Source organism: Cebus imitator, unplaced genomic scaffold (genome assembly GCF_001604975.1).
Source record: "Cebus imitator isolate Cc_AM_T3 unplaced genomic scaffold, Cebus_imitator-1.0 Scaffold239, whole genome shotgun sequence".
NCBI classification, from domain to species: Eukaryota; Metazoa; Chordata; class Mammalia; order Primates; family Cebidae; genus Cebus; species Cebus imitator.
The window spans coordinates 3,245,959-3,271,964 of record NW_016107554.1 but is presented as its reverse complement, the minus strand read 5'-3'; the positions used below and the strand labels follow the sequence as shown (position 1 = coordinate 3,271,964).

General features: G+C 37.0%; 1 protein-coding gene across 12 annotated transcripts in view; it reads right to left on the bottom strand.

Annotated features, from left to right (window-relative positions):
- RBMS3 (RNA binding motif single stranded interacting protein 3) overlaps positions 1-26,006 on the bottom strand; it is a 764,636-nt gene that overhangs the window by 122,220 nt on the left and 616,410 nt on the right. For 6 of the 12 annotated variants that reach the window (XM_037727769.1, XM_037727772.1, XM_037727774.1 and 3 more), the window contains exons 8-10: positions 16,384-16,422; positions 13,013-13,059; positions 128-224 (exon numbers count right to left, since the gene is read on the bottom strand). In XM_037727769.1, coding sequence (XP_037583697.1) covers positions 128-224; positions 13,013-13,059; positions 16,384-16,422 — 183 coding nt within the window. The remainder of the gene's footprint in view (positions 1-127; positions 225-13,012; positions 13,060-16,383; positions 16,423-26,006) is intronic. The other 6 variants (XM_017498262.2, XM_017498259.2, XM_017498265.2 and 3 more) reach the window with 1 other exon arrangement.

Here is a 26,006-nt window from a genome sequence, read left to right as displayed (position 1 = left end):
TACATTAAGATGTGATTAAAGTTTATGAGAATTTTTTTTCTTTTCATTCTACTTTGTCCTTTTTGGCTCTAAATAGTGTCTTGCTGAAAGAAAGATATCTCCTAAAGTGCAGGTAAATCGGACATACCTGGTATGTGGAGACAGGGGAAGCAGCAATGAATGGTGTGATAGATGTCTGTGGAATCATGCGGTTGGTTGCAATACTGTACGGTGAAGAATAAAATCTGCAAACAGAAAACAAAAAAAAGAAGATTCATGAAGCTGCTACATGCCTGGCCTCCAAACAAATGCTACCAAGCACCTCTGGGAAAGACAAATTTCCACCCGCATGTTTTTCCACCAACTGTTAACAGAAACGTCCAGGAAATGTACATTATTGATTCTACCAAGAGAAATAAGTAGCTCTGAATGAAATGACTTTGAGTCATATTATGAAATTAGCTGCACAAAATCTCTCTTATGCCAGGTAAATTTAATACTGTCTCTAACCAAGAGGAGGAGACAAGCCATGAGTGTTGTTTAAAAGGCTTTGAAAGAAAGACAAAATGAAAGCACCACACTTTGTAAAGATGACTGATGTTACAAATACAGGAACTGCATCTATGTTTTCAGTCAGGAAATAAATATCAGTCCCTAGAAAGTTCTTGATATTTTGTGTGAGGCATAGGTCCATGCCCTCATGCAGAAAACACTTTCTCCATGAAAACAGAAGCAAGAGGACAATTTGTATCTAGGTTGGAATAGGAATGTTTTCTGGATTAAGTCAAGGCACTGGTAGAGACACTGAACCTATATGACATGCTCCTATAAACTCTGCAAAAAGCACTGAATTTTCTAGTCCTCCAGAGCCCTTCATTGAACAATTGTAGAATGCTACTAGACAAGATCAGGAATTCACAAATCAGAGGAGGGATGATTCTTCTGGAGATCTATTAAAGGGTAGCTCCTGGATATGAAAATCAGTGAAATCTCCATTTCTACCCAGGCTATACTGTAGAGTCCATGAGTTACTGAATGCTCAAATTCTTCAGCAGAATTTTATGTTTCCCTCGTGTCTTACTGGTAAGTGAAAAGGTAGAGTGGCCGACCACAGAACAGACGAAGCCAGGTTCCCTGAGATGGAATATGTCAGTGATGCGAGGAGAGATTGGAAAAATGCATGTGAGAAATGATGGTACAATTCTTCACTGTATTGTACTTTTGGCAAAACTCAATTACTATGTTTTTTTTTTTTTCTTTAAATAGTATGACTGAGCTTGGAATCTGGGGGACAAAGACTTCGTCCCACCTCAGGGGTCACTGATATTTTAAGTAGAGATTTTCATGAGTTATCTTTCTAAGAAAGCATTCCATGAGACTCCCATTAAATAAGGAAGGTCTAGAATTCAAGGTTGTCAGAATTCAAGGAGTAAATTCTTCAAGCTTAATTCCTATAAAAGTCTTCAAGTAAAGATATGGCCTTCAATGTACTAAAATTATAGTCTTAAATGTCCTTTAACTCTTAACAATGATTTGATAAGATCATACTCTTTTGTGTTAAAAAAATAATGAAGATGCAAAAGTTACCCCATTGTACATCACGTTCTTACTATCCATACTCACCAGACCCTTAAATTTATAATTGTGATGTTTAAAAAGAAGTCACTCACTATATACCTGATAGAATGACAAAAAGAGAAAATGCAAAGTTTTTTTTTTAAAGAAAGACAATACTAACAGCTGACAAGGATGCAGAGAAAGTGGAATTCTCCTTCAATGTTAGTGGAAAAGCAAAACATTACACCCATTTTTGAAAACAGCTTGGCAGTTTCTTTTAAAGTTAAACATATGCATTCCCTATGGCCCAGCAATCCCACTTTTCCATACTAACCAAAGATAAATAAACTTTCGTTTATGGAAAAACTTTAATCCAAATGTTTATAAAGGCTTTATTCATGCTTGACCCAACCTGGAAACAACCCAAATGTCCTTTCCTCTGGATTAATAATCAAACTATGGCATATCCATACAATGGAATACTACTTAGCAATAAAAGGAAAATAACTACTGAAACTATTCAACATGATTAATCTCAAGTAAATTTTGGTAAATGGAAGAAGTCAAACTCAAAAGGGTATATACTATAAAATTTTATTTATATCACACTAGGGAAAAGGCAAAACTATACAGGGTTGGAGGAAGGGTTTGATTCCAAATAAGCATGAGGAAATTTGAGGAGGGGAGATATCTGTTCTATATCTTGATTGCAGTGGTGGTTCCATGATTGTGTGTGTTTATCAGAATCACAGAACTGTACACTAAAGAGAATGAATATACTGTATGCAAATTATATATAATAAACCTGATTTTTTAAAAAAGGTTATTATATAAGGTACATTCATCTTTCCACTTTAAAAAATTATTGAACATTTACTATGTCTAACAAAGATGTGTAAGTCTCTAAAATACCCCTTTGAGTTTCTCTATTTAGTCATTTAAATTGTACTGTATTTGTGTATTAATCAGCCTGAAACTCTCCTAAGGCTTTCCATTACAATGAGAACAAAATGTTCACTCCTTGTACTGGCTAGCACAATCAGGCTATTGCCTACTTCTATGATATTGTTTTCTTAACCCTTTCTCCATAGCCGGCTAGGATTCAACCAAACTGACTTCCTTCTGTCCTGTGATATCATTCTCCCTCTTATCTCTACACTGAACTTAAAATTCTCTCTACCTAAAACGCTCACTCCTCCAAAGCTTTATAAGGCTGCCTCTTTTCATTTTTGGTCTCACTCAACTGTCCCTTTTTCAGAGAGGATTGTAGATGAATTAGCAACTGCCATGCCTGCCCCAATTGTTCTCTATCCCTTTTTCTCTTGATTTATTTCTATAATTCTCTTATCAGTATCCGAAGTAGTAATTTAAAAAATCCTTGTCATATGTTATGGACGGAATGTTTGTGTGCCCCCTAAATTTACATGCTAAAGCTCTAACCCCTACTGTGGCTGCATTTTGAGATTGGGTATCTAAGAAAGTAACTGGGGTTAAATAAGGACATAAGGGTGGGGCCTTAATAAAATAGGATTAGTGTTCTTTTAAGAAGATACATCGGAGAGCTCACTCAGGCTCTCACATGCACACACTGAGGAAAGGCCATGTAAGGACATAACAAGATAGCAGCCCCAGGAGTTTGAGACCAGACTGAGCAACATGACGAGAACCCCCCTCCACAAAAATACAAAAATTAGCTGGGCATGATGATGCATGTCTGTATTCCCTTCTACATGGGAGGTGAAGTGGGAGGATCACTTAAGTCCAGGAGGTCGAGGCTGCAGTGAGCCAGGACTGTGCTATTGAACGTCAGCTGGGCAACAGTGAGATCTTTTCTCAAAAAACAAACGAACAAGATAGCAGCCATCTACAATCCAGGGGAAGAGAGCCCCTACCAGAATCGGCTGTACTGATCTTGAATTTTACCATTCAGAACTGTGAAAAGGTAAATTTTTGTTGTTTAAGCCACCAAATCAATCAAGCCACTTTATTGTGGCAGCCTGAGCTGACTAATACAATGTATTTATTCTATTTCTCATTTTAGAATGTCACCTTCAAGGGGGTTGAGAGTATATCTGTCTTGTTGCCTAGAACACAGCCTGGGAGATAGGAGATACTTAATAAGTCTATGTTGAATGAATGAATAAATGCAGAGCAGCTTATGGAATTCAGTAGTGATTACCATACAGGATGATCAATGCCAAGGTGGCAGGACCATAGAAGAAAGGTCCCTGAAAGAGGGAATGAGAGCTGAGGAACGAGAGCCCAGAGAAGATGGTCCAGCATCACATATTAAATGCTAAGTGGAAGCTTAACTAATATGCCTGCTTTCTAAGCATGCAGGAGCCTTAGAAACTGGAAAAAACAGTCCTTTTCTATGAAACTCATGGTTTGCATTTGAAAATTCCTTCCAGGTCTTATCTCGACAGATCTTATTTGTGAGGCAGTGAACAGTATTTGGGGCTCATAAAGACACAGGAGGCACCCAAGGCCACTCAACAAATAGTCTTCCTCATACACCGTGCAGTGGTTTAACTTCTGGTAGAAATCCAGGGTCAGCTTCTTATACAGACAGAGCAAACCACACATTACATTTTAGCATGGCTGGTCTATTTTGTAAAATGCGCCAATTGGAGTATTAAAAATGAAAGCAATAAAGATTGGATTGACAGGCAAAGTTTGCAGGAAATTCTATGGGGAAAACAGAGAACAGAAACATAAAGAAAGCAAGCCAAGTAAACTGATACTAGCGAAAGGAACCCTTGGGGGAAAATTTAATGCATTTTTGTTCTGTCTGCTCTAATCCTATCCATCAAACAAGAATTACATTTCATACTTCCCAGTAAGTTCCAAGACTGCCACTCAAGTCAGAGAGTCATTTAGAAATGAAAATGTTCTGGGAAGTACAGACGCAGCATACTGTCTTGATCCGCTAATTCTGGTATTCTGAAATAAGCTCTTCTCAAGTCCAAATATATACCAGATGAATTTACAGGAAACCCCTGCTTAACCCATGACAGGAGAGGCTACTATTGCATCTGAGGCTTACAGGTACCACATCTAAAGAAAATACACAGGGCCAGACTCCAAGGAGGGAACTGCAGAATGTGTTTCCCAAACTCTTAGCTTTTTCTCAGTCCCTGCCATGGTCAGGGTTTGAAAACACTTTCACACAGGCATCACGTTAAAAATAAATAAATAAATACTTCAAGCACAGATGGCATGCTATTGGGGAACTTTCTAGGCAGAATAACAAAATAAGGTAATTCTAAACATGTGAATTTATGTTTCTGCATTGGGTAATACATGCATTACGCCTTGCAAATGTTGTTACAGAAAGTTGGAGTGACTTGTTTATCACATTATTTTCCTGGTGCAAGTTTACTTCTTCACCAAGATTCACATAGCATTTTGTATATAGCAAGTGCCTCTTTTACACTTAACCTTGTGGTTCTAAGCCATGGGTGACTTTGTCCTCCAGCAGACATTTGGCAATGTCTGGAGACATGTTTTATTGTCACAACTGGAGGAGAGTGGGGAGCTACTGGCATCTAGTGGGTAAAGGCCTGGGATGCTGGTAAACAGGCTACAATGCATAGAACAGCTCCTACAGCAAACATCTAGTGCTGAATGTTAGTAGTGTCAAGGCTGAGAAACCTTGCCTCAAGCACATGAGCTAGTTACTTCTGGGGAGGTTTCTTTCACATGAACGAAATATTAAATGCCAAAGTGGATAAGAGACTAAGTGTGTATGATCCATAGAAGTCTAAGCTAGCCTTTGAAAAACTTAATATTCTCAAGGAATGCAAAGAATTACTTGGTTCTTTGGCATTAAAGGTAAGTGTCCTCCAGAAATTCAGAAAATGCAAATCTAGGTCACTAATAGGACATTATTTTGCCTGCAGAAAAGTCATCTTCAGGGATTTGGCAGTCAGTGGAAATATGGTAAAATCTACACGAATATATCAATAACCCCGGGGTAGAATATTTTTTTTTTACTGTATGAAAAAAAATCCTATTTACACACTGAAATAAATAGCACTGGCTTGTGCTTCATGTCCACAGGCAATATTGTTAGGGCTAGAACCATGAATAGTATCCTCAGGGTAACACAATAGTACAAGATTAATAAGTTATTGGTCATTTTTATTGTAATACCAACACATCCTTCACATTAGATTCCTATCCTAGTGTAATAAGAAAAGGTTTCCATATTGCTTAATATCAAATGCCCATATAAAGTAGCTAGCAAACCAATGCTATAGAAAACATCTTTTTCACATCTCCCCCAAGAATATATTTTATTCAGATAAAAGAATCCAAGAGGCTTTTACACAACAGCTATCCATGAAAAGGGCACAGGGAAGATGATATTTTGAATATGGGAGGGAAAATTTCCCACCTCCCCTGCTCATCTCTGAAAGGGATGGAATTTCATATTGGATTGCTAAAAATGCAGTAGGGCAATAGTAAAAACAGATGACAGAGTTTTACCAGGTAGCTCTAAGAGAATGGACATTTTTATTCTTGTAAGTTAGCCTGTAGTAAAAAGTATTAAGATTTTTACTTTTCTGTTGTGGTACAGACACTTCCTTACTCTGCCCTTCAGAGCTCTAGATAGAAATGATATTGATCTAATTTTTTAAGTGATAACTTGATAGATTCAGGCAGATGACAGAACTGACATTTTCTACTGCCTAAATGCAAACAGCACAATTTGCCATGGTGTAGTTATGAAATGTTTGTTCTTCCTTAGATAACAATCAAGCTAACTTTGGGAGTCTTTAATTCGGTTTCATGTTTCTATATTAATGTGAAGGTTATGAGTTTCAGAACACTTAACTCTTTACACAATTTAACCTACTAGCTACAACTCTGACGTATACTTGTGTAAGATGCTCAAAATGCCCTATGGCTTAGTTTATAGTTACAGGATTCTACAGGTTCACAAAATATGTCATTTAGCTAGGATGGTACCTCTCCAAGAGAAAAAGCTGTAGAGAAGCGCCTGGACTTCACTGCACTGTCAAGACGCCTTCCTAATTCCTCATCAAAACATAACTGCCTTTCCTCCACAGTCTTATGGAAATAATTTTCTTTATTTTTCTTTTGGAAAAAAATATAAAAAGGTAAACGGTGAAAGGTAAGTTTCCCTCCCACTCTATTTCCCACTACTCCATTGGCCTTTCCCGGAGACTCACCATCATGCTTTCTTGCCTACTCCTTCAGAAACATTTTATACATGCAAAAGTTAATGTACACATATATTTTATAGTACTTTGTGGTTTAATCACAATCGTTTTGCATTCTATCTCCTATTAGAATTGTATATATGTCCATTGTTCCTCATATGATGTGAGCACTTTCCTTTTCAAATTTTAAACTGTAGTATGGATAGAAACTTGAAAAAAATTGTTAAGTTTGTTGAACTCAAGTGAATCAGCATTAAGCAGCATTGAACAATATTAACTGGATTGCAGTAAGTTGCAACTGTACCCTTGGATGTCCTGTGTTCTATGTCAAATGGGACCAGGCACTTCTCTACAGTAATACTTATTTTTCTCTTAGGTTACTGTTACTTATCTCTAAGTCAGATTTGATGGCTAAGTTGAATACAGCAATGTGAATGTGGCATAATATACTTTATTATGGACAATCATGTTAGGCTTCTTGGTATGCGGATTAGTTATTTAAATCAGCTTCCACACCTCTAAGAGGCATGTCTCAATGTTAACTCAAGAAACAATATGTTGAAAAAATATTTGTGTGACATCTCACATGCACAGAAATGGTAGTTCTACTGGTGTCCTACTTAGGAGAATGTTACCATACAACATAATGAAACCAAAGATGACAAAAACAATTTTAAAATACTTTCTATAAAGAAGTATCAAATAAATAAAATTACTTAGCTACAATCCTATTTCTTTAATTTCTGAATGTAAAATTTCTATCTTCTTGTTGCCAACAACACAACGGATAGTCCAAGGCTTCCAAAATTCCATTCTTATCTCAGGACAGAGAAACTCATGTGCAGTTTAGCTGCTTTGGGTGAAACTAGGTGTAGTATTTTAGGAGAATTAGGTTAGGATGTTACATGGGGACAGACAGACCGGGGAGGGGAACGGTTTCCCTGATGTCTACTTGCTAGAGTCAAGCAGATGTCATCGGTCACATTTCCTAGTTCTGATTTAGCATTCACAATACTGGGTTAAACAGTCTATGAAAATGAATAAGACATGGTGCCTATCTTCACTGAGTTACATTCTGGAAGGGAGCTATTACAGATATGAGTGTCAATAACTACTTAATAAGCCTAATTGTCAAACCTATCACAGAAATGCCAAACATAGTGCTACACTAAGGTCAACATTTACACTGATTTCTATTTTGTACCACATCAGCTTTCTTTAATCTTTAGAAAGTCTTACGGAAAGGTACTGATATGATTATCTTTATTTCACAGAGGAAGAAACTAAAGTATGGACAATGGGTCCATAATCACATATCTGGTAAATGACAGAGTTTGGATCATTCCTGGGCAGGGCGGTTCTGAAGTTTTCACTCTTAACCATTGCTTAAGCTGTTTTTCTTGTGACCAGTAGTATAACTAGCTCTTCCTGGTACGATTTGATGATGTTTTTGAAATGAAAATAGTATTTTTAAAAAGTATGTGTGTGTGCATGTATATGTGTGTGTGGTGGTGGGATCGTGGGGAGTGAGTTTTACCACATGAGAACTCAAGCAGAGAGAATTCCATGTTCGACAAGACACAGAGGTGCAAAGTAGCATGAGATGTTCCGACAATCACAGTCCAGTTCAGTTGCAGTAACCAAATTATGAAGTTCTCTTCGTACTATCTGAAGAAGTTTGCATGTTTTCCTGTAATTAGTAGAGGCCATTTTATACTTTAAACCAGGGAGGTAGGTGATTTCTGTAATTATATTTGCTTAAAAGTCATTCAAAATGAATGTGAAAATTGTTTGCGGAAGGAGGTATATTAAAGGTAGTAAAAAGCTTAGTATAGGCAGGAAATGGTAATTGAATAAATTTAACCAGTGGCAAGGAGGAAGAGCTGGGTCGAAGATACACATCAGACATTGATTGCACAAATCTTAATGACCAGTTTGATTGTGAAGGATGTAGGATAAGAGAGAGTCTAGAGGAGTGGAGATCGTAGCCTAAATGGCTTTAGAGAGAACTTAAAACAAAGGAAAACAAAATTTGATATGTGCGTTTAGTTTGAATTTGCGTAGTTTATATTACGAAGTATTAATGAGGATAATGACCTCGGTTTGGAACAAAGATATCTAGCAGCAATACCTAATAAGCTAGAAAACAGGTCATCCATTTCTGAAGCTAGTTACACACTTGAAGTACAGACTTGGGAGTCCTACTTTCCTGAAAGCAAGAGAGGTAGATGAGAACAACTAGAGAGAAGAAAGAAAGTGAGAAAAGATCAAACCCTGAGAAAGATTAGTAACAGTGGGCAGGAATATTTGGTGGACAGAAAGTACTGAAGAGAGGGAATGGTGCTACCATTAGCAGGAAGACAAGAAAATAAAGTGAGGAAAGATAATATGCCCAATTTCAATGGACTAATAGTTTAGGGATACAGTGTTACATTGTTAATATAAGTTATAGATAAAGACATTTTATATTTCAGGTGATTTAAGGTTGACAGATGTACCTACAGTGACCTCAGTATGGTCCAGGTGGCAACCTGAAATGTGAGGTGAAGACATTGAGGAAAAAAGAAATTTTCACTGTGCTCTAGGCTGTCTGCACTGCCTTGAACATTGCATAGCCCAAAGTTCACCTTTGATTTCTCAGATTAGGAGTTGAAACCTCGATTTATTTTTCCTGTAAATTTGTAATAACTGAGGGTGAGTATTTGGGAAATTTTGTCTTTGCAGAATTTTAGATTGTGCATTGGAGAATGACTGACTAAAGTCATGCATAAGAAGTTATCATTTCCTACCTTCAGTTCAAATTTACCGCTGACTTGGATCTTTTTGTCTTAATGAGTCTTAGTTTGTCTCAGTGGGACTTAGTGAGTCTTAGTGAGACATTATTCATGTATGTTTGAAATTGAGTATATCATCTATATTAGTCTGTTTTCATACTGCTAAAAAGAACTGCCTGGGACTGGGTAATTTATAAATGAAATAGGTTTAACTGACTCATAGTTCACCATGGCTGGAAGGTGAAGGGGAACCAAGACACCTTCTTCACAAGGCAGCAGGAAGGAGTCAGTGCCAAGCAAAGGGTGATGGGCCCCTTAGAAATCCATCAGATCTTGTGAGAACTCACTATCATGAGAACAGCATGGGGAAAAATCATCCCATGGTTCAATTACCTCCACCTGCTCTCTTTCTGGACACGTGGGGATTATGAGGATTACAATTCAAGATGAGATTTGGGTTGGGACACAAAGCCTAGCCATATCATCATCTGTCTTCCCTTTATTTCCTTGTGTTTCTGCTGCTGGTACACCAGTCCTTCTAGGATTCAATCTTCAGGGTCCCTTTTGTTTCTCTCTTTTGCCATCTGATATAACATCCAGTTTTCATTAAATGTTGTCAGAGCTCAGCTAAAGGCATCACTTGTTTAGAGAAGTTTTAACCACTCAAGCAAGACTATACGCTTTATAACACCCTGCATTTCACCACTGGGTGCTTATAGTATATAAGTCATAAAATACTTTTAATGTTGATTTCCTGCTACAGTGTAGAAGAGTAAAGACTGGGTGTGTCTTATTCACCAGTATGTCCCCAGCCCTTGATGGAGAAGCTTGAACATAGGATTGTTTGATGGCCACTTGCTTAATGCATGATTGAAAAGCTTTTTCAGGTTGTCTCTCCTTTTGGTTTCTTTCTTCCATTCACACTGGACTATTTAAATATCCCCTTAGTGATGCTTCCTACTAAGAGGCTCTTCCTGCTCCAATATATTCTTTATTATTTATATCATACCACTCTGTTGCTAAATAAAAACAATAATTACTCCCCAGCCTTATGAAGTAAAAACCAAATACTTAAAATTCTAAATCTGGCACCAAGAAAACTTTTAAACTTACAAAACTCCTCCACAAGAAACTTTCACCCCAGTAAAACTTGTTGTTAATCCCTACAAACTCCACTTCCGTTCCTACCAGTCCACTTTCTCAATAAGCATCTTTCCCTATGTCTAGCCTTGATAAACTAAGTCATTCTGGATAATCTATGTCAAATCTCATCAATTCCATATAGATATAGCCTTCCCTTTGTCCTACCTGGACAAAGACAGCAGGCTCTATTTAGTGTTACAGACTGGCGTTTGATTCCCTGCTCTACCTCTGACTGCAAGGCCTCATTTTCTTATCTGTAAATGGGACATTAACACTCACCCAAAAGGAATTTATTAAGCAAATGAAATAATCCATATAAGATATTTTGATGTGACTTTTAGATTTTGCTTCAGAGTCATCCAGCTGTAAAATACATTTTGGGGCAACTGAAAAAAGTTGAAAAATAATCTGGATAATAGACGATATTTTGAAATTAGAACTGATTTCATTTTGTGTGATAATGATATTGTCATCATGTGACTAATGTCTTTATTTTTGAAGATGTAAGAAATTAGAAATATTATGATGTTTAAATTTTACTTTGATATGGTCCAGCAAAAAGTATCTATAGTTCTAATGAAAAATGCTTAACACAATTGTAATTTAATAATTGACTATATGATTATGTATAAAAGTTAAAGATTATTTTATTTCTACCTTTAACAATTGAAGCTTAATAAATGCAAAAAAAAGTTATGTCTTGGTCACCGCTGCATCTCTAATCCTTGATATAGACCCTTGGGCAACTAAGTACACTTTACATGTAGATACATATATATATATATACCATAGATAGATAGATAGATACATGATACATACTATAGTTAGGAGATACATATATATATATACATAACACATACATGCATACATATGCATGCATGTAAAATATTATAAAATACTTATTGAATCTAGTTAGTCGACATACAGGTATCCTTTGAACTATTGTTTCTATTTTCCTTTGTGTAAATTTCCAATATAAATTTCTAATTTTAATCACATGTATTCATTTGAATCCAAGTCTCATTAAATTATAAATGTAAGGTACTTTTCACAGAATATGTGTTCAATAAATGTCATTCCTTTTCATTATAACATCTATTTTCATTCACTACCACTTAATATACAATGCCTTATTTGTTACTTTTTGAGTTATTTATCTCCAACTATACAATCTGATTCTAGAGGACTTTCTTCTCCTTGTCTTTACTTCTTTTTGCACACTAAGTTTATAGCACCTTGTTGGAAATAAGTAAATGCCTGTAGGACATATGAAAAGATATCCTTAATTTTCAATTCTAGAGGGAAATTTTAACCAACTCAAGGACAAAGGATTAGACTCCTACCCTGGTCTATCATTAATGTTTACTTTTTCATGGACAAGTAGACTGTGAGCCTCTTGAAGGAAGGGGCCTCATATCATACATTGTTTTCTTAAATCTATAGAACATAGCATTGTGCTTGGGATAATTACTGGATGTTTGTTGAATGACTGAATATATGACTGCCTGAATGAATGATACCAGAATAAGAGGTAATTATTTAAATACTTTCAATATCCTACAGATTTTTCTTAGAGGCAAGTGACCAAATAGAACAAATAGAACATGAAGTTTAATTCATTCTACCCTCTATGTTGATCTTCAGTGAGGCATTTATCATGATTGATTCATTAATGAAACTGAAAAATAACTGAAAGTCATGGAGAATTTCCAAAATAAAAGAGAGTAAAAAGAAATAAGGAACCAACCAAAGAATTATTATTGTCAATTGCAAACAGCCTCAGCAAAGAGATTAGGAAGAAGAAAGTTTCAGTGAAAGATATTTAGAAGTTACAGAATTTTAGAGATGATATACCATGTTGTTTCACACTTATTTTTCAGAGGAGGAAATTTAAGCTATATGACTTGTTCTAAGTAAGTGGATGTGAATTTCCAGATGCCTATTAAAATGAAGATGTAATCACCTCAGTTACTAACTTGACTTTCCTCCATTACCATTCCTCTGATCACCAGAAAGAAAAAATAAATTGATCTGGGTACACACCAAAAAGTGTTTGAAGGCTTAACTCTAGATATATTCTTCTCTCAGCCTAGCTTTACCTCCTCTCTGAAAACAGAGAAAAAGAGAGAGACAGAGAGAGAGAGAGAGAGAGAGAAGGAATAGAGTTTAATGTGGACAGAGGCATTGTGAGACTATGAGATTAGAATAATTTAGAGGAAGAAAAAAATTATGATGAAAAATGCTTGGTTTAAAGTTTGTGTTTAAGGATGTAAAACAAAAGCAAAACAAATTTGAACATTTCTCTTTGGTATTGATTCAGAGCTCAAAGATCTATTCACAATCAAAATAGAGAAAATATGATCTACTTACCCATTCTGTATGGCAGCTGTGGGGTCATAGGTCAAAGCCATGCCAGCCTGTATAAAGGATGAAGAGGGAAGAAAACAGATCTTAACATTTTTATTGTGGTGCCCAAAATATTTAGTACACACAAAGACTCTTATCATTGCTTTCCATGATTTAAGTTTATTTTCTCCTATATATATCTCTACTCTTACTGCCAAGACTAGCAGTTTTACTATCCACAAACCAGAATATACCAGTGAGTTGGGAGTTTATATTATATATCCAGACATACCAAGAAACAAGGCAGCTTGGGTGATTTCCATTTTTACTTCTTAAAACATCCACTGTCTAACCTCACATTCTTATAATTTCACACTATTGTCAGAACACTTATTGTACATCTCATGGCATGATAAAAAAGTAAGAGTGAATCCTGCAGTTAGGATAAAAATAAAAGCTACTTAAAATGCATTTAATCTTAAAGGAGAAAATGTTTAAAAAGTATTTATTTAAAAATAGATCATATGCTTAAGGGGTTTGTAGGTAATGATTCCAGAGTGCTTGTTTGATATATTGCTATTTCTTATCTTAATAAGAGTGATAGAAAGGGTAGGTTATTTACATATGATGGAAATTCTAGAACACATGGTTAATAAGGAGGTAGTTTTGTTTTGTTTTTAGGAATAAGACCACCTCCGAAAAAGCACACTTCTATAACTGGACATAGTTCCTGAAAAGAATATAAATTTCATGAGTGCTGATTCACTGTCTACCTTGTTCCTTCATGTACATCCTCACATTTGATCCTCACAACAATCCTATGAAGTAGGCAGGAGGAATATTTTCTCCATTGTATAGCTGAAGACACTGAAGCTTGGAAAGGTCAAATGACTTGCTCAAAGTCACACATTTGGAGGCAGAGCCAGATTTCAACCCAAGTCTTCTGATAGGGCTCCTTTCCATTCATTGGCTATGACACTGGCCCAATTAAATTAGGCCTGAGTATCACAGCCGACAACAAGGGGACAGTTTCTCTTTGGCCATATGGGCATACCATCCTTTGTTTACCAGGACGGTCCGCATGGTTAATACTTACACAGCTTACAATGTTGAATGTAATTTAAAACAGCCCACGATATCTTTAGGGTGGATTTTTTTTTCTTTTTTCAAATTTAAAACTGAATTAGACCAACGTCAATGTCCTGGCTTTGATTGTGTACTATAACTACTTAAAATAAAACAATTGGGAGAAACTTGGTAAAAGTTAAACAGGACCTCACTGTACATTTATTTTGTAACTGCCCGTGAGTCTATAAATTCTTCAAAATAAAAAGTTAGAAAATAAAGTGAAAGAGCTATGAAGACTTTTGTAGAGGATAAGAAACCATAGACATTTTAAAGAAAGCAAAATATCTTTCCCGTTTGAGTTAATTTTTCCATTGTGGTTGAGGGTGGTTTTCTTGTTGGGCTCATTGAATTCCTTAAATTTAGATTATAATTGACATGAAAATTCTCAAGCTTCTAACACGGGGCCTGATATACAGTACAAACCGATGCTTTCTAGCTTAGATTACATGCATTGTTTCCATAAATAATAAATTTTAAATTATGATGAAGATTGGTATGAGGAACAATAGTGTAGAGCCATCTATGAATGGAACTGGTATAAGGGAGCGTACGTAAATTGAAACAGAATTTGTAAACAGAATCGAAATGACTGTCAGAAGTTAACAGAGGTGCACTGAGAACACACGTTTAATGATAACTGCATGACCTCTTTAAATTTAAGGATCTCATTCACGTTAAAGAAACATGCAACTGGTAATACGACAAAGCTGGGGGACTGAGAAATGAGAAGAGAATATAACAGCAGAAATGAAAAAAAGGTTGTAGCTTTTTATCATGGGAGAGGCAAAAAGATAGTGGTGTCAAAAAGAACAGAGATTCTAAGTTTAAATTCTTCCCAGGGATGAAGGCTCTGCCACATGACTGGCTAGAAGTTGGCTGTACAGGGAGCATAGAATGGAGCTGTCTAGGGCTTAGTTGAAACTCCCTGCTCTCAGGTACTGGGAAGGGCAGTTGTAAAAAGCAGTCTATTTGGAATTAGATTTCCCTCTTAGGAACACTAAGCTTCTCACCCCTAATTTATCCAAGATGCGGCACTACAGGCAGATTAAATCAGGCGGGCTTTACATTTAATAGAGATACTATTAGTGCATGAGAGATTTAGGATAATAGTCACATCTTCAGTCTACTAATTATCTCAAATTGTGTAAGTCCTGGGGACTTATGGGAAGCCTTCCCTAGTCAACCCCACATTTACTTCTTTTTCCTTGTATTTATTTTCCTATAGCATTCAGAGAGACCAATGCTATCTAGTCCCTCTTGAATTATAAAATATCTTGAACATTCTCTTTTTATCATGCTTATTTGTTCTGGTCGCTTAAGATAAAAATATTTTCTTGAATTTCTCATGGATTCTAGCTAACTGATCAATTCTAGCTAGGAATAGAGTAATTGTCAATAAAATATCTTTGTTCTACACACATTTGTTAAGCAAAAAATCTTAGTTGACCTCTTTCTTCATCTTAAACCCCCATCCTATCATTCAGAAGACGGAAAGGAATTGACATCAGTAGGATGCAGTGGAAATCATATGTTTTGAAATCAGACAGACCTGAGTTCAAGTTCTAGCTCTGTTACTTTGTAGCAGTGTGACTTTGGGCAAATTATTTAACCTATTTGAGCCTCAGTTTCTTCAATTGCTAAATGGTTTAATAATACCTACCTCATCAGATTGTTGTGAAATTTAAAAGAGATTACGTTTGTAAAGCGCCCAGCACAGTGCCTGGAGACAAGACACATACATAAATATTATAATACAAAGCAATATGTGTTAAGTGCTATATGAGTGGATGGATGGGGTGCAGATGAGAGAGGCTGGGGGTGATCAGATAAGGCATGTAGGGAGGTACAGCTGAGCAGAGCCCTGAAGGAGGACTAGGATTTCCATAGATGGAGAGGAGAGGTCAAGGTCAGCTCAGGCAAAAGAAATAGATGGAAAAAAAAGTGTGTAAATAAAAATGGAGAGGCGAGTGAGCTATTTTCAGTAGAACATGTGGAAGGGAGAGTGGGAAATAAGACTCAAAAGGTAAGGATGGAGGATCTTGATTGCCCAGCTCCTCTTGGGGAGCTACTGAGTATTTCTGAGCAGGGACATTATACACTCAAAGAGTAATTGGGCAACAGGAGTTAGCATGAGCTCCCTGGAAAACAGAGGGTAAATCCAGAGGAATGAGTAACTAGAGTAGGTTCCTTGGGAAAGGGAGGTGGAGAGAATCTAAGGTGAGATTGTCATTGCAAAAGGGTAGGGAATGAATACAAGATTCACCTACTTCACGATTTTGCCTAGGGACAGTCCTGCCTCTGAGTACCTTTGGCAAGAGGAGACAACAAGAGATATTGTCAGGTCACAGGCATTTGGAACACTGTGGGTAACAACATGGCATGGGTTAAACAAAGGGTTGTTTGAACTTAACCCATTGGCTGAATATAATAGCACAATAACGAACACTTGGATACACCTGGTTTCCACTTCATGTGTTAACAGATTGTTGAGTCATATTTCTATTATGGTCTTAATGGAAATTTTGCATTCAATTTCCTTTGTCTCTTTCCACAAAGGAAAAAAGGAAATCGATTTCCTGCTCTGTCGAGCTACCTTTATACTAAGCTAGAACCATGAAATCATCATTACATAATCACCAAATATTATGGCATGTTTACAAACTCAAGAGTCACACAAAAAGTAAAATACCTTGGAACAAAATGAAAATGTCACACCACATATGTAGAAAAGTGATGTTTAATCATGTCACTTACTTTCAAAAAGGAGTTATTAGATTCAGAAATATTTTCCGTTTTTCAGGTTCCCATTATTTATATATTGGAGACATTTGTAGTTCATTTAAAATAAAATGGGGCATGTTTGTTATTTTTCAACAACAGTTAAGTTTTGATTTAGTATTTCAGCTACAGCAGGACATTTCTAGGTCTTCCAGACAGGATTTTTACTATAAGAGCTAAATATTTTAGAAGAAAATGTTTTAAATCGTATATTGGAATAATAGGGATTTTTAACAAATGCGTCTTTATTTTTAATAAATTCATTGAGACAAATCAGTTGACTTAGGAGATATTTGATATTCATAACTAAATGATTAGGTTATGTCAAGACGTAATAATTATGGAAATACTACTTAAAGAGTAGACATTACGGACTAGGCATTGCTACTTTAGAAAGATTCGGTAGACTGCTTTGTTTTACCTGAGGAGCAGAGAATCATTGGCTATAACAAAGCCAATATGAAGATGAGCTGACTGAATTTTTTTTTTTTTTTACTACTTTTGAAAGTATTTTTAGACTATAAGATAAATGAGGGTCAAAAACTTGGGAGCAGCAAAATTTATAGAAACTGATACAGACCACCAGGCACAGGGGTGTATGCCTGTAATCCCAGCACTTTGGGAAGTCAAGGTGGGCAGAGCATGAGGTTAGGAGTTCGAGAACAGCCTGTCCAACATAGTGAAGCCTGTCTCTGTTAAAAATGCAAAAATTAGGCAGGCACGGTAGCATGTGGCCGTAGTCCTAGCTACTTGGGAGGCTGAGGCAGGAGAATCACTTGAACCCAGGAGGCAGAGGTTGTGGTGAGCTGAGATTGCACCACTGCCACTCCAGCCTCGTGACAGAGCGAGACTCCATCTAAATCAAGAAAAAAAAAAAAAGAGGAAATGATATAGACTGAAATTCATGGAAAAGTGAAACATTGATATTTTAGCCTAATGTTTCTCCTTTTCCTAAGGTCTGCTCTGATACATAATTGGGTAAATTACAAACAAATAATTATAAAGATTTCTAGTCTTCTACAATCAGAATTAAAACAACACTTTAATAAATGTGTAGAAAATGTTGAATATTGTATTAAATATTGTATACTGAATTATCGCAAGTTGAGTTCAAGAAGCTAATAAAGACAAATATAATATTGTTTTCTGGATGTTATATTTAAAATGTTCATTTTATGCAGCCAATTTTAACAATATTTACAACTGTTCACTGGTTATAATTAAAAATTTAATAAAAAGTTGATTAAAAATACGTAAAAAGGGACTTAAAATTATGATGAGTCATAAATACCTAGGTATTGCTATTGAAGTAAAATTTCACTTAACTTTGCTCATATTTATTTGCTAGTATTTCTACTTAGAAACCTTTAGTGAGCAAGTTATGATACAAAACTATATCTACAATATGTGTTGAAAACAAATATTTTTAAAATCTCTGACTAGAAATAAAACTAAAAATGAATTTCAACAAAATGTTAAACTATTGGGATAGTATAACTAAAATATATGTGACTTTTTTGCCTTTCATGCATTGTTTTGACTTATTTTTATTTTTACTTTAAATGTTTTAGAGACAGGGTCTCACTCTGTTGCCCAGGCTGGAGTACAGCATAGCTCACTTAACTTCAAACTCATGGGCTCTAGCAATCACCCCGCCTCAGCCTCCTAAGTTGGTGGAACTACAGGTATGCACCATTAAGCGTAGTTAATTTTATTTTTAAATGTTTTTGTAGAGATGGGGTTTCACCATGTTACTCAAGTTGGTTTCGAACTCCTGGCCTCAAGTGATCCTCCTGCTTTTGCCTCCCAAAGCACTGGAATTACAGGCATGACTTTTGAGTTTTAAAAGTTGTATGTAAAAATATTTTCATCATGTGAGGTGAGGGGATCCTTTAATTTATAAAGCATAGTATGTCTTCTATGACTTGTCTTAAAATTATTAATTTAAGAGGGAAAAAGGGCATATCATTTGTGAAAGTAATATAGGTCAGAGGCCTGATTCAGAAGTAAGTTTGAAAATGTCAGGGTGCATTTAGCTTTGCTGGGTCAGTAGAATACAGAAGTAGGACAGAATGGGATTGCTACAACCAGAAGAGTCAAAGTGAGAATGGGCAGGAGGTCAATAATAAAGAAAAAAAATTCAGGGGAAATGATATAGTGTTTCTAGTAGTGGAAGCAGTAAGAATTCAGAAATTCAAATGGCTACACACTGGCTGAAATATTGAGGGTTTCCTATGTGATACTAATGTGTATATGTCTAAGATATTCAGAGAAACCAATAAAAGTCATCACTGATCAGAAACCTACTAGATCTGGGGTCTCCAACCCCGGGACCACAGACCAGCACCCAGCCGTGGCCTGTTAGCAACTGGGCTGCACAGCAGGAGGTGAGCAGTGGGCAAGCGAGCATTACTGCCTGAGATCTGCTTCCTGTCCTATCAGAGGGGCATTGGATTCTCATAGGAGTGGGAACCCTATTGTGAACTGCACATTCCAGGGATCTAGGATCTAGATTGCACAGTCCTTTTGAGAATCTAACCGATGCCTGATGATCTGAGATGGAACAGCTTCATCCTGAAACCATCCCCCTCCCCAACACGCCTGTCAATGGAAAAATTGTCTTCTACAAAACTGGTCCCTGATGTCAAATATGATGAGGACCACTGTACTAGATGGTCAACATTAAGCCAATATTTTAGCTAGAGAAAGAGTTCTTAAGTTTCTTGCAGTTAAGGGAGAAACTAATCTCGGAAAAAATATGCCCAGAGCAAAACTGAGGGCAATTTATTAGTTCTCTTGCTGAAAGGGGATATGAGCGAATCAACTTCTGGCCGTCAGAAGAGTCAAGTGGTAGAATTTTACTGGGAAACAACTCTGGCATTCTCAGGGGACAATGGTTTGTTTCTTCCAAGAGAGGCAGTCAACCACGTACAGTAGTTATCTTCTCTCACCTGCTAAAGTGTGCTCCTTGGGCTACTGTGAAATTATCTGCTCTCTCTTGAAGAGAAGATGAAATACAAATAAGATCATAAATATGGAAATTCCCAAGGTCTATGGAGTCTGAGATAAGAGAGTAAAATCTGGGCTAATGCTTATATAAAAGGTTCTGACCATCCTGTGAAATGTCTCACACTAAACTCTTTAATTTTCATAATGTCTGTATCCAAGGAATACTTTGATTCCAAATAATAATTCCATTCATTTGCATCATTTGACCAGTGTATTTTTATTCCTTGGCTTCTGTGATCTCCCCTTATTTTTTTTCTGACCTCTCAGAAAGCAATTTCTTCTTTAGTGTTACTTGACCCAACTGCCTAGGAGATGCCAGTGCTCGGAGCCAAGGTTTTTCTCTCTCCTTTACTGCAATACAGTGGTGACATTCACTTTCTTCTTCCAACTATTATTTATTTCCTGGTGATTCCCAAATGTTTGTCTCAGACTTAAGTATCTATCCTGAATTCCAGACACATATCGTCAAGCTTAGTTAGTTCAACGCACGATCACGGCCTTGTTACAAGTCACCATTTCTTGTTCAGGTGTTTGTGAATATATTTTGGTATAATATCTTCTTATTTATTTGCTCAAAACCTCTTTCCAATCCATCAGTCATACCATTGTGTTATGAGGATTGATCTTGTGAGAGGCAAATCTGACCACATTGTGCTCCTTTCAGCAGCATCCTGCTACCTTGAGATAAAATCTGGCCCACAGAAAACTCATGATTAGTGCCTTTGTACCTGTCAGTCCCACATCTTTTTTGGTTCATCTCTATGTAGACTTCACCCTTTACCAAACTCAGACATACACTCACCTTGCCCTGGAGCATTACCCCTGGGCCTTTGAGGTTATTGGCTGGAAAACTCTCCATCACTACCTGTGGGAATATGTATATTCCATTCTTTCAGCCTCAGACAAGATGTCATAGGCTCTTAAAGCCAGCTCTTTCTCCAGGTGGCATTAACTATTGCTTTTGTCCCGCTCCCGTAACCCAGGATGGGAGCTAATATGACAATGCTTTGCCATGTGTGTCTCTCAACTAGATTCCTGTTTGTGCTCATCTTGATATCTCCTCTTTCTAACCCAGGGTCTGGAATATTGCAGAGGCTCAATAAATGTTTGTTAAATGAATTAATACATGAATAAATCACTTAAAGAAATGTTTAGGCTGGGCGTGGTGGCTCATGCCTGTAATCCCAACACTTTAGGAGGCCGAAGTGGGTGGATCACCTGGGGTCAGGAGTTCGAGACCGGCCTGGCCAACACAGTGAAACCCCGTCTCTACTAAAAATAGAAAATTGGCCAGGTAGGGTGGTACATGCCTGTAATCCCAGCTACTTGGGAGGCTGAAGCAGGAGAATCGCTTGAACCCCGAAGGTGGAGGTTGCGGTGAGTGGAGATAGCACCACTGCACAAGAGCAAAACTCCATTTCAAAAAAAAAAAATGTTTGAATTTGAACTTTAATTTTATATTTGAATGTATTTTTCAGTTTTTTTTCATTTTGTTAGTAAAATTTACTTTGGAAATGCTTCAGTTGGACTCAGCTGAACTTCTAAAGATAAATATTTGAGATTTTGATTGGTCAAAGAGATAGGGGGAAGCAAGCTGATTACTGTGATTGCTAAGAGACCTTCCTGATGATGTGGGGAAGCCAGTGTGCTTGAACCAAATTACAGGCTGGGACCTAGGAGGAATTAGAGAAAGCTGAAAACCTAGAGGCCCTTCTCCACAAAATTACTGGCCTAGAATCAGGATAAAGAAAAAACTACTAAAAGTCATTTTGACAGCTTCAAGAAGTTTTTAAAAAATCAAGCAAATAACATGCAGGGGATGTATCACTTTAAATGCAGCAAAATGGTCAGAGAACAGAGAAAATTAACTTCATTATGTTTGAGAAAAGAACATCAAAGGGAGTCTTAATATTGTTGTTTACATGCACTATCTCATCACAATCTTTCTTCGTTTTGGCTTTTGCTAACACAGTGCTGTCAGACAGAATTTTTCCCTATATGGCAATAGAGAAGGACAAGATAAAAAGATGCCAACAGAACTAAGACTGGGAGTCTGAGAAAAAGCCTACAGCACAGAAAATGCTTGGCTAAAAGAGAAGCAGACGTGATATAATATCACTAGCTAAAGGTCTCAAAATCTTGGGAAAAAAGTTTTAGTCTGAGTTTGTCACTCAAACCAAAGTTAAATTAATCCTTAATTGATACCATGAAAAAGACAAGACAGTGTTATCATATTTTATGTAGGTTCATCTGTTTTAATTTCAATTTAAATGGCTGAATTTCATAGATTCCAAGACACTGTATTTTTTTTCACATTTTAATATCTGTGAAATTGGGATTTACGTGATAATTAATGGCATTTTATAGTATGTCAAGTTCCTTTACTTATATTACTGGTATTTAGAGTAATATTTCATCTTTAATCAATGGTGTCTTATAGTCAAGGATACAGTACGTGTACTGTTAAATCCCACCATAACATGGTTAAGTAGGATGAAAAATACACAATGCTGAGATTGCTACTAAGATGAGCCTGTGCAGCTACATGGAGGAAAGTTCCAGGAATTTGGCTAATTGACCCATATTGTTTTAGATTCCAGCGATAGTTTGATGTTACTTGGAGGTTATAAACTGTTGCTTAAACATTAGATGGGGATAATTTTGAAACTTGCGGCAGGCTGGGATGGCCAGGACACCACAAACAACTCCAGAAATCTCCCAGTTGGTAGATGCCACCTATAGTTGTCTTGATCCATGGAGATTGGGTCAAGAGATCCAATCAGGCGACATTGATATTTACTATCAACTTTTCCACTTGTAATTGCTTGCTGTAATCTTCCCAGCCTTAAGCCTTTCCTAAATTTCCCACTGCTAACCCCGCCCCAATAACATAAGTATGTTATACCGCCTTATTCCTTGAGAACACAGGATAGGCAGAGGACTAAAGCTCATCATCAATTACACTAATCCAAACTTACACTATTTCAGGGATTTACATGACTTACTTTTTATCCTTAGTGATCATAGGTTAGTAAATATTTGGCCTAATACCTTTAAAACAGAACACTTAACTAAATAAGAAAGTTTTCATGCTGAATTACTGAGAATTCAAGTTCTTGTGCCAAAAGAAAGATTTATTTTCAGATTAGAAGGTCCATTCACCTAGAGCTTGCTCTCTAAATTGCAGATAAAGCATATATCTGATGTGCTAAGTACAAAACCCAACTTCCAAGTGCTGACATGCATCATAATGGCCAAAAAGTATTTTCAAGATCACATATGTAAGGAATCTTTTTCACTTTAAAGTTAAAAAGACTATTTGCAGAACCTGGCAATATTGGTAGATAGATCTTAATTTTTTCAAGGTCATGTTAAATATAAACATTTGGACAACTAATTGCCAAGCACCATGATATAAACAAAGAAAACAGTGACAAACTACTGGGATGATGGATACCCTTACCTTGAAAAATGGCCCAAGATGTTCCGAGCCTAGATGATATTAGTTTTCCAAATAATTCTTTAGATATACTATTCTCTAGGAATTGTGCTTCACTTTCACCTTATTTGTATCTCCAGTGGCTTGATGGGATAATATTTCAATTCTATATCTCTAAAACATCAAGTTTCCTCTGTTCAGTACTACAAAATTCAATTTCAGCCAATATGTCTTCAAAGCTAATAGAAATGCTGTGTTCCTAGACCTCATGGTCAAGTTTTCATATTTATAAGAAGAATGCTGATTGGTGACTGGTCAAATATTTAATGAGCTGGATGCACCATTAAGAGCAGATTCAACGAAAGGCAAGAGGGTAATTTTACTGAGTATGTCTTTTCTCCCTCATTTTTAAGAGTGTCCCAAAGCACATACTTTACATTAGCATTAGTAACAGCGAGTGACAGCCAAATGCTTTCAAAAAGCTATGATCAAGTAGGCTTTATCACTGGGATGCAAGGTTGGCTCAACATGTGAAAATTAATAAATGCAAATAATCACATAAACAGAACTAAAGACAAAAAACACTTGATTATCTCAAATGATGCAGAAAAGAATTCCAATAAAATTCAACATCCCTTTATCTTAAAAACTCTCAATAAACTAGGTACTGAAGAAATATATCTCAAAATAATAAGAGCCATCTATGAAAAACCCACATCCAACATCATACTGAATAGGCAAAAGCCAGAAGCCTTCCTCTTAAAAACCAGTACCAGACAAAGATGCCCTCTCTCAGCACTTCTATTCAACACAGTATTGGAAGTCTTAGCCAGAGGATTCAGGCAAGAAAAAGAAATAAAAGGCATCCAAATAAGAAGAGATTAAGTCAAATTATCCCCGTTAGCAGACAACATGATTCTATATCTGGAAAATCACATAGTCTCAGCCCAAAAGCCCCTTCAGCTGATAAAAAACTGCAGCACAGTTTCAGGACACAAAATCAATGTATAAAAATCACTAGCATTCCTATACACCAACTGCAACTACATTGAGAGCCAAATAAGGAAGGCAATCAATCCCATTCACGATTGCCACAAAAAGAATAAAATACCTAGAAATACAGTTAAATAGGGAGGTGGAAGATCTCTACTAAAAGAATTACAAAACACTATGAAAAGAAATCACAGAAGACACAGACATAGAAAAACATCCTATGTTCATGTATAGAAAGGCACAATATCATTAAAATAGCCACACTGCCCAAAGCAATTTCAGTGCTATTCCTATCAAACCACTAATGACATTTTTCACAGAACTAGAAAAAAACTATTTTAAAATTCATATAGAAAAAAAAAGAGCCTGAATAGCCAAGGCAATCCTAAGCAAAAAGAATAAAGTTAGAGGCATCATGTTACCTGACTTCAAACTATATTTCAGGCTACAGTAACCAAAACAGCATGGTGTTGCTATAAAAATGGACATATAGGAACAGAATAGTGAGCCCAGAAACAAGGCCACATACCTATGACCATCTGATCTTCAACAACGCTGACAAAACAACCAATGGGGAAAGAACCCCTATTCAATAAATGGTGCTGAGATAACTGGCTCTCCATATGCAGAAAATTGAACCTGGTTCCCTCCCTTACATCATGTATAAAATAAACTCAAGATAAATTAAAGATTTGAATGTGAAACGAAAAAATATAAAAACCCTGAAAGATAATCCAGGCAATACCATCATGGACATAGGAATGGGAAAAAATTTCATGTGATATCAAAAGCAATCAGAGCAAAAGCAAAAATTGATAAATAGGATCCAACTAAACTTAAGAGCTTCTGCGGAGAGAGATCCAAGAGGGCCATTTAGGAACAGCTCAGAGTTGCAGTTCCCAGTGAAAGCGCAGAGGGTGAGTGGACGCCGCATTTTTTTTTTTTTTTTTGAGACGGAGTTTCGCTCTTGATACTCAGGCTGGAGTGCAATGGCGCGATCTCAGCTCACCGCAACCTCCGCCAACTGTGTTCAGGCAATTCTCCTGCCTCAGCCTCCTGAGTAGCTGGGATTACAGGCACAAGCTACTGTGCCCAGCTAATTTTTGTATTTTTAGTAGAGACAGGGTTTCATCATGTTGACCAGGATGGTCTCGATCTCCTGACCTCATGATCCACCTGCCTTGGCCTCTCAAAGTGCTGGGATTACAGGCGTGAGCCACCGTGCCCAGCCCGATGCGGCATTTTTATTCCCCATGGACCAGGAGATTCCCAGGCGGAGGAGCCCCACGGCTGTTTTGGCCAGCTTGGTTCTTTTGATCGGTGGGGCTACTTTGCCCCGCATGACTGCTTTGTCGGCACCCCGGCCAGCGGTTCTCCCTACAAAATACACTGGTCTGGGTGTCCTTTTGGCTTGCGATTGGAGCCCCGGGAAGTCACACATTCACCTGATTAAAGATGGGACTTAACAGGGAGTCAGGCCAGGAGATTCCTGAGCAAAAAAAGCACCACTAATCTCAGCGCTGCCGGCGCAGTAGGTTGCCACACAGGAAACAGATCCCGGAGCCCTTTCAACAGGCGACTGGAACACTGGGGATAAAAAAGAAAAAAACAAAAGGCTCTGAGGCAGGGAGCCAGGTGATCAGGCTCGGCTGGTCCCACCCCCACAAAAGA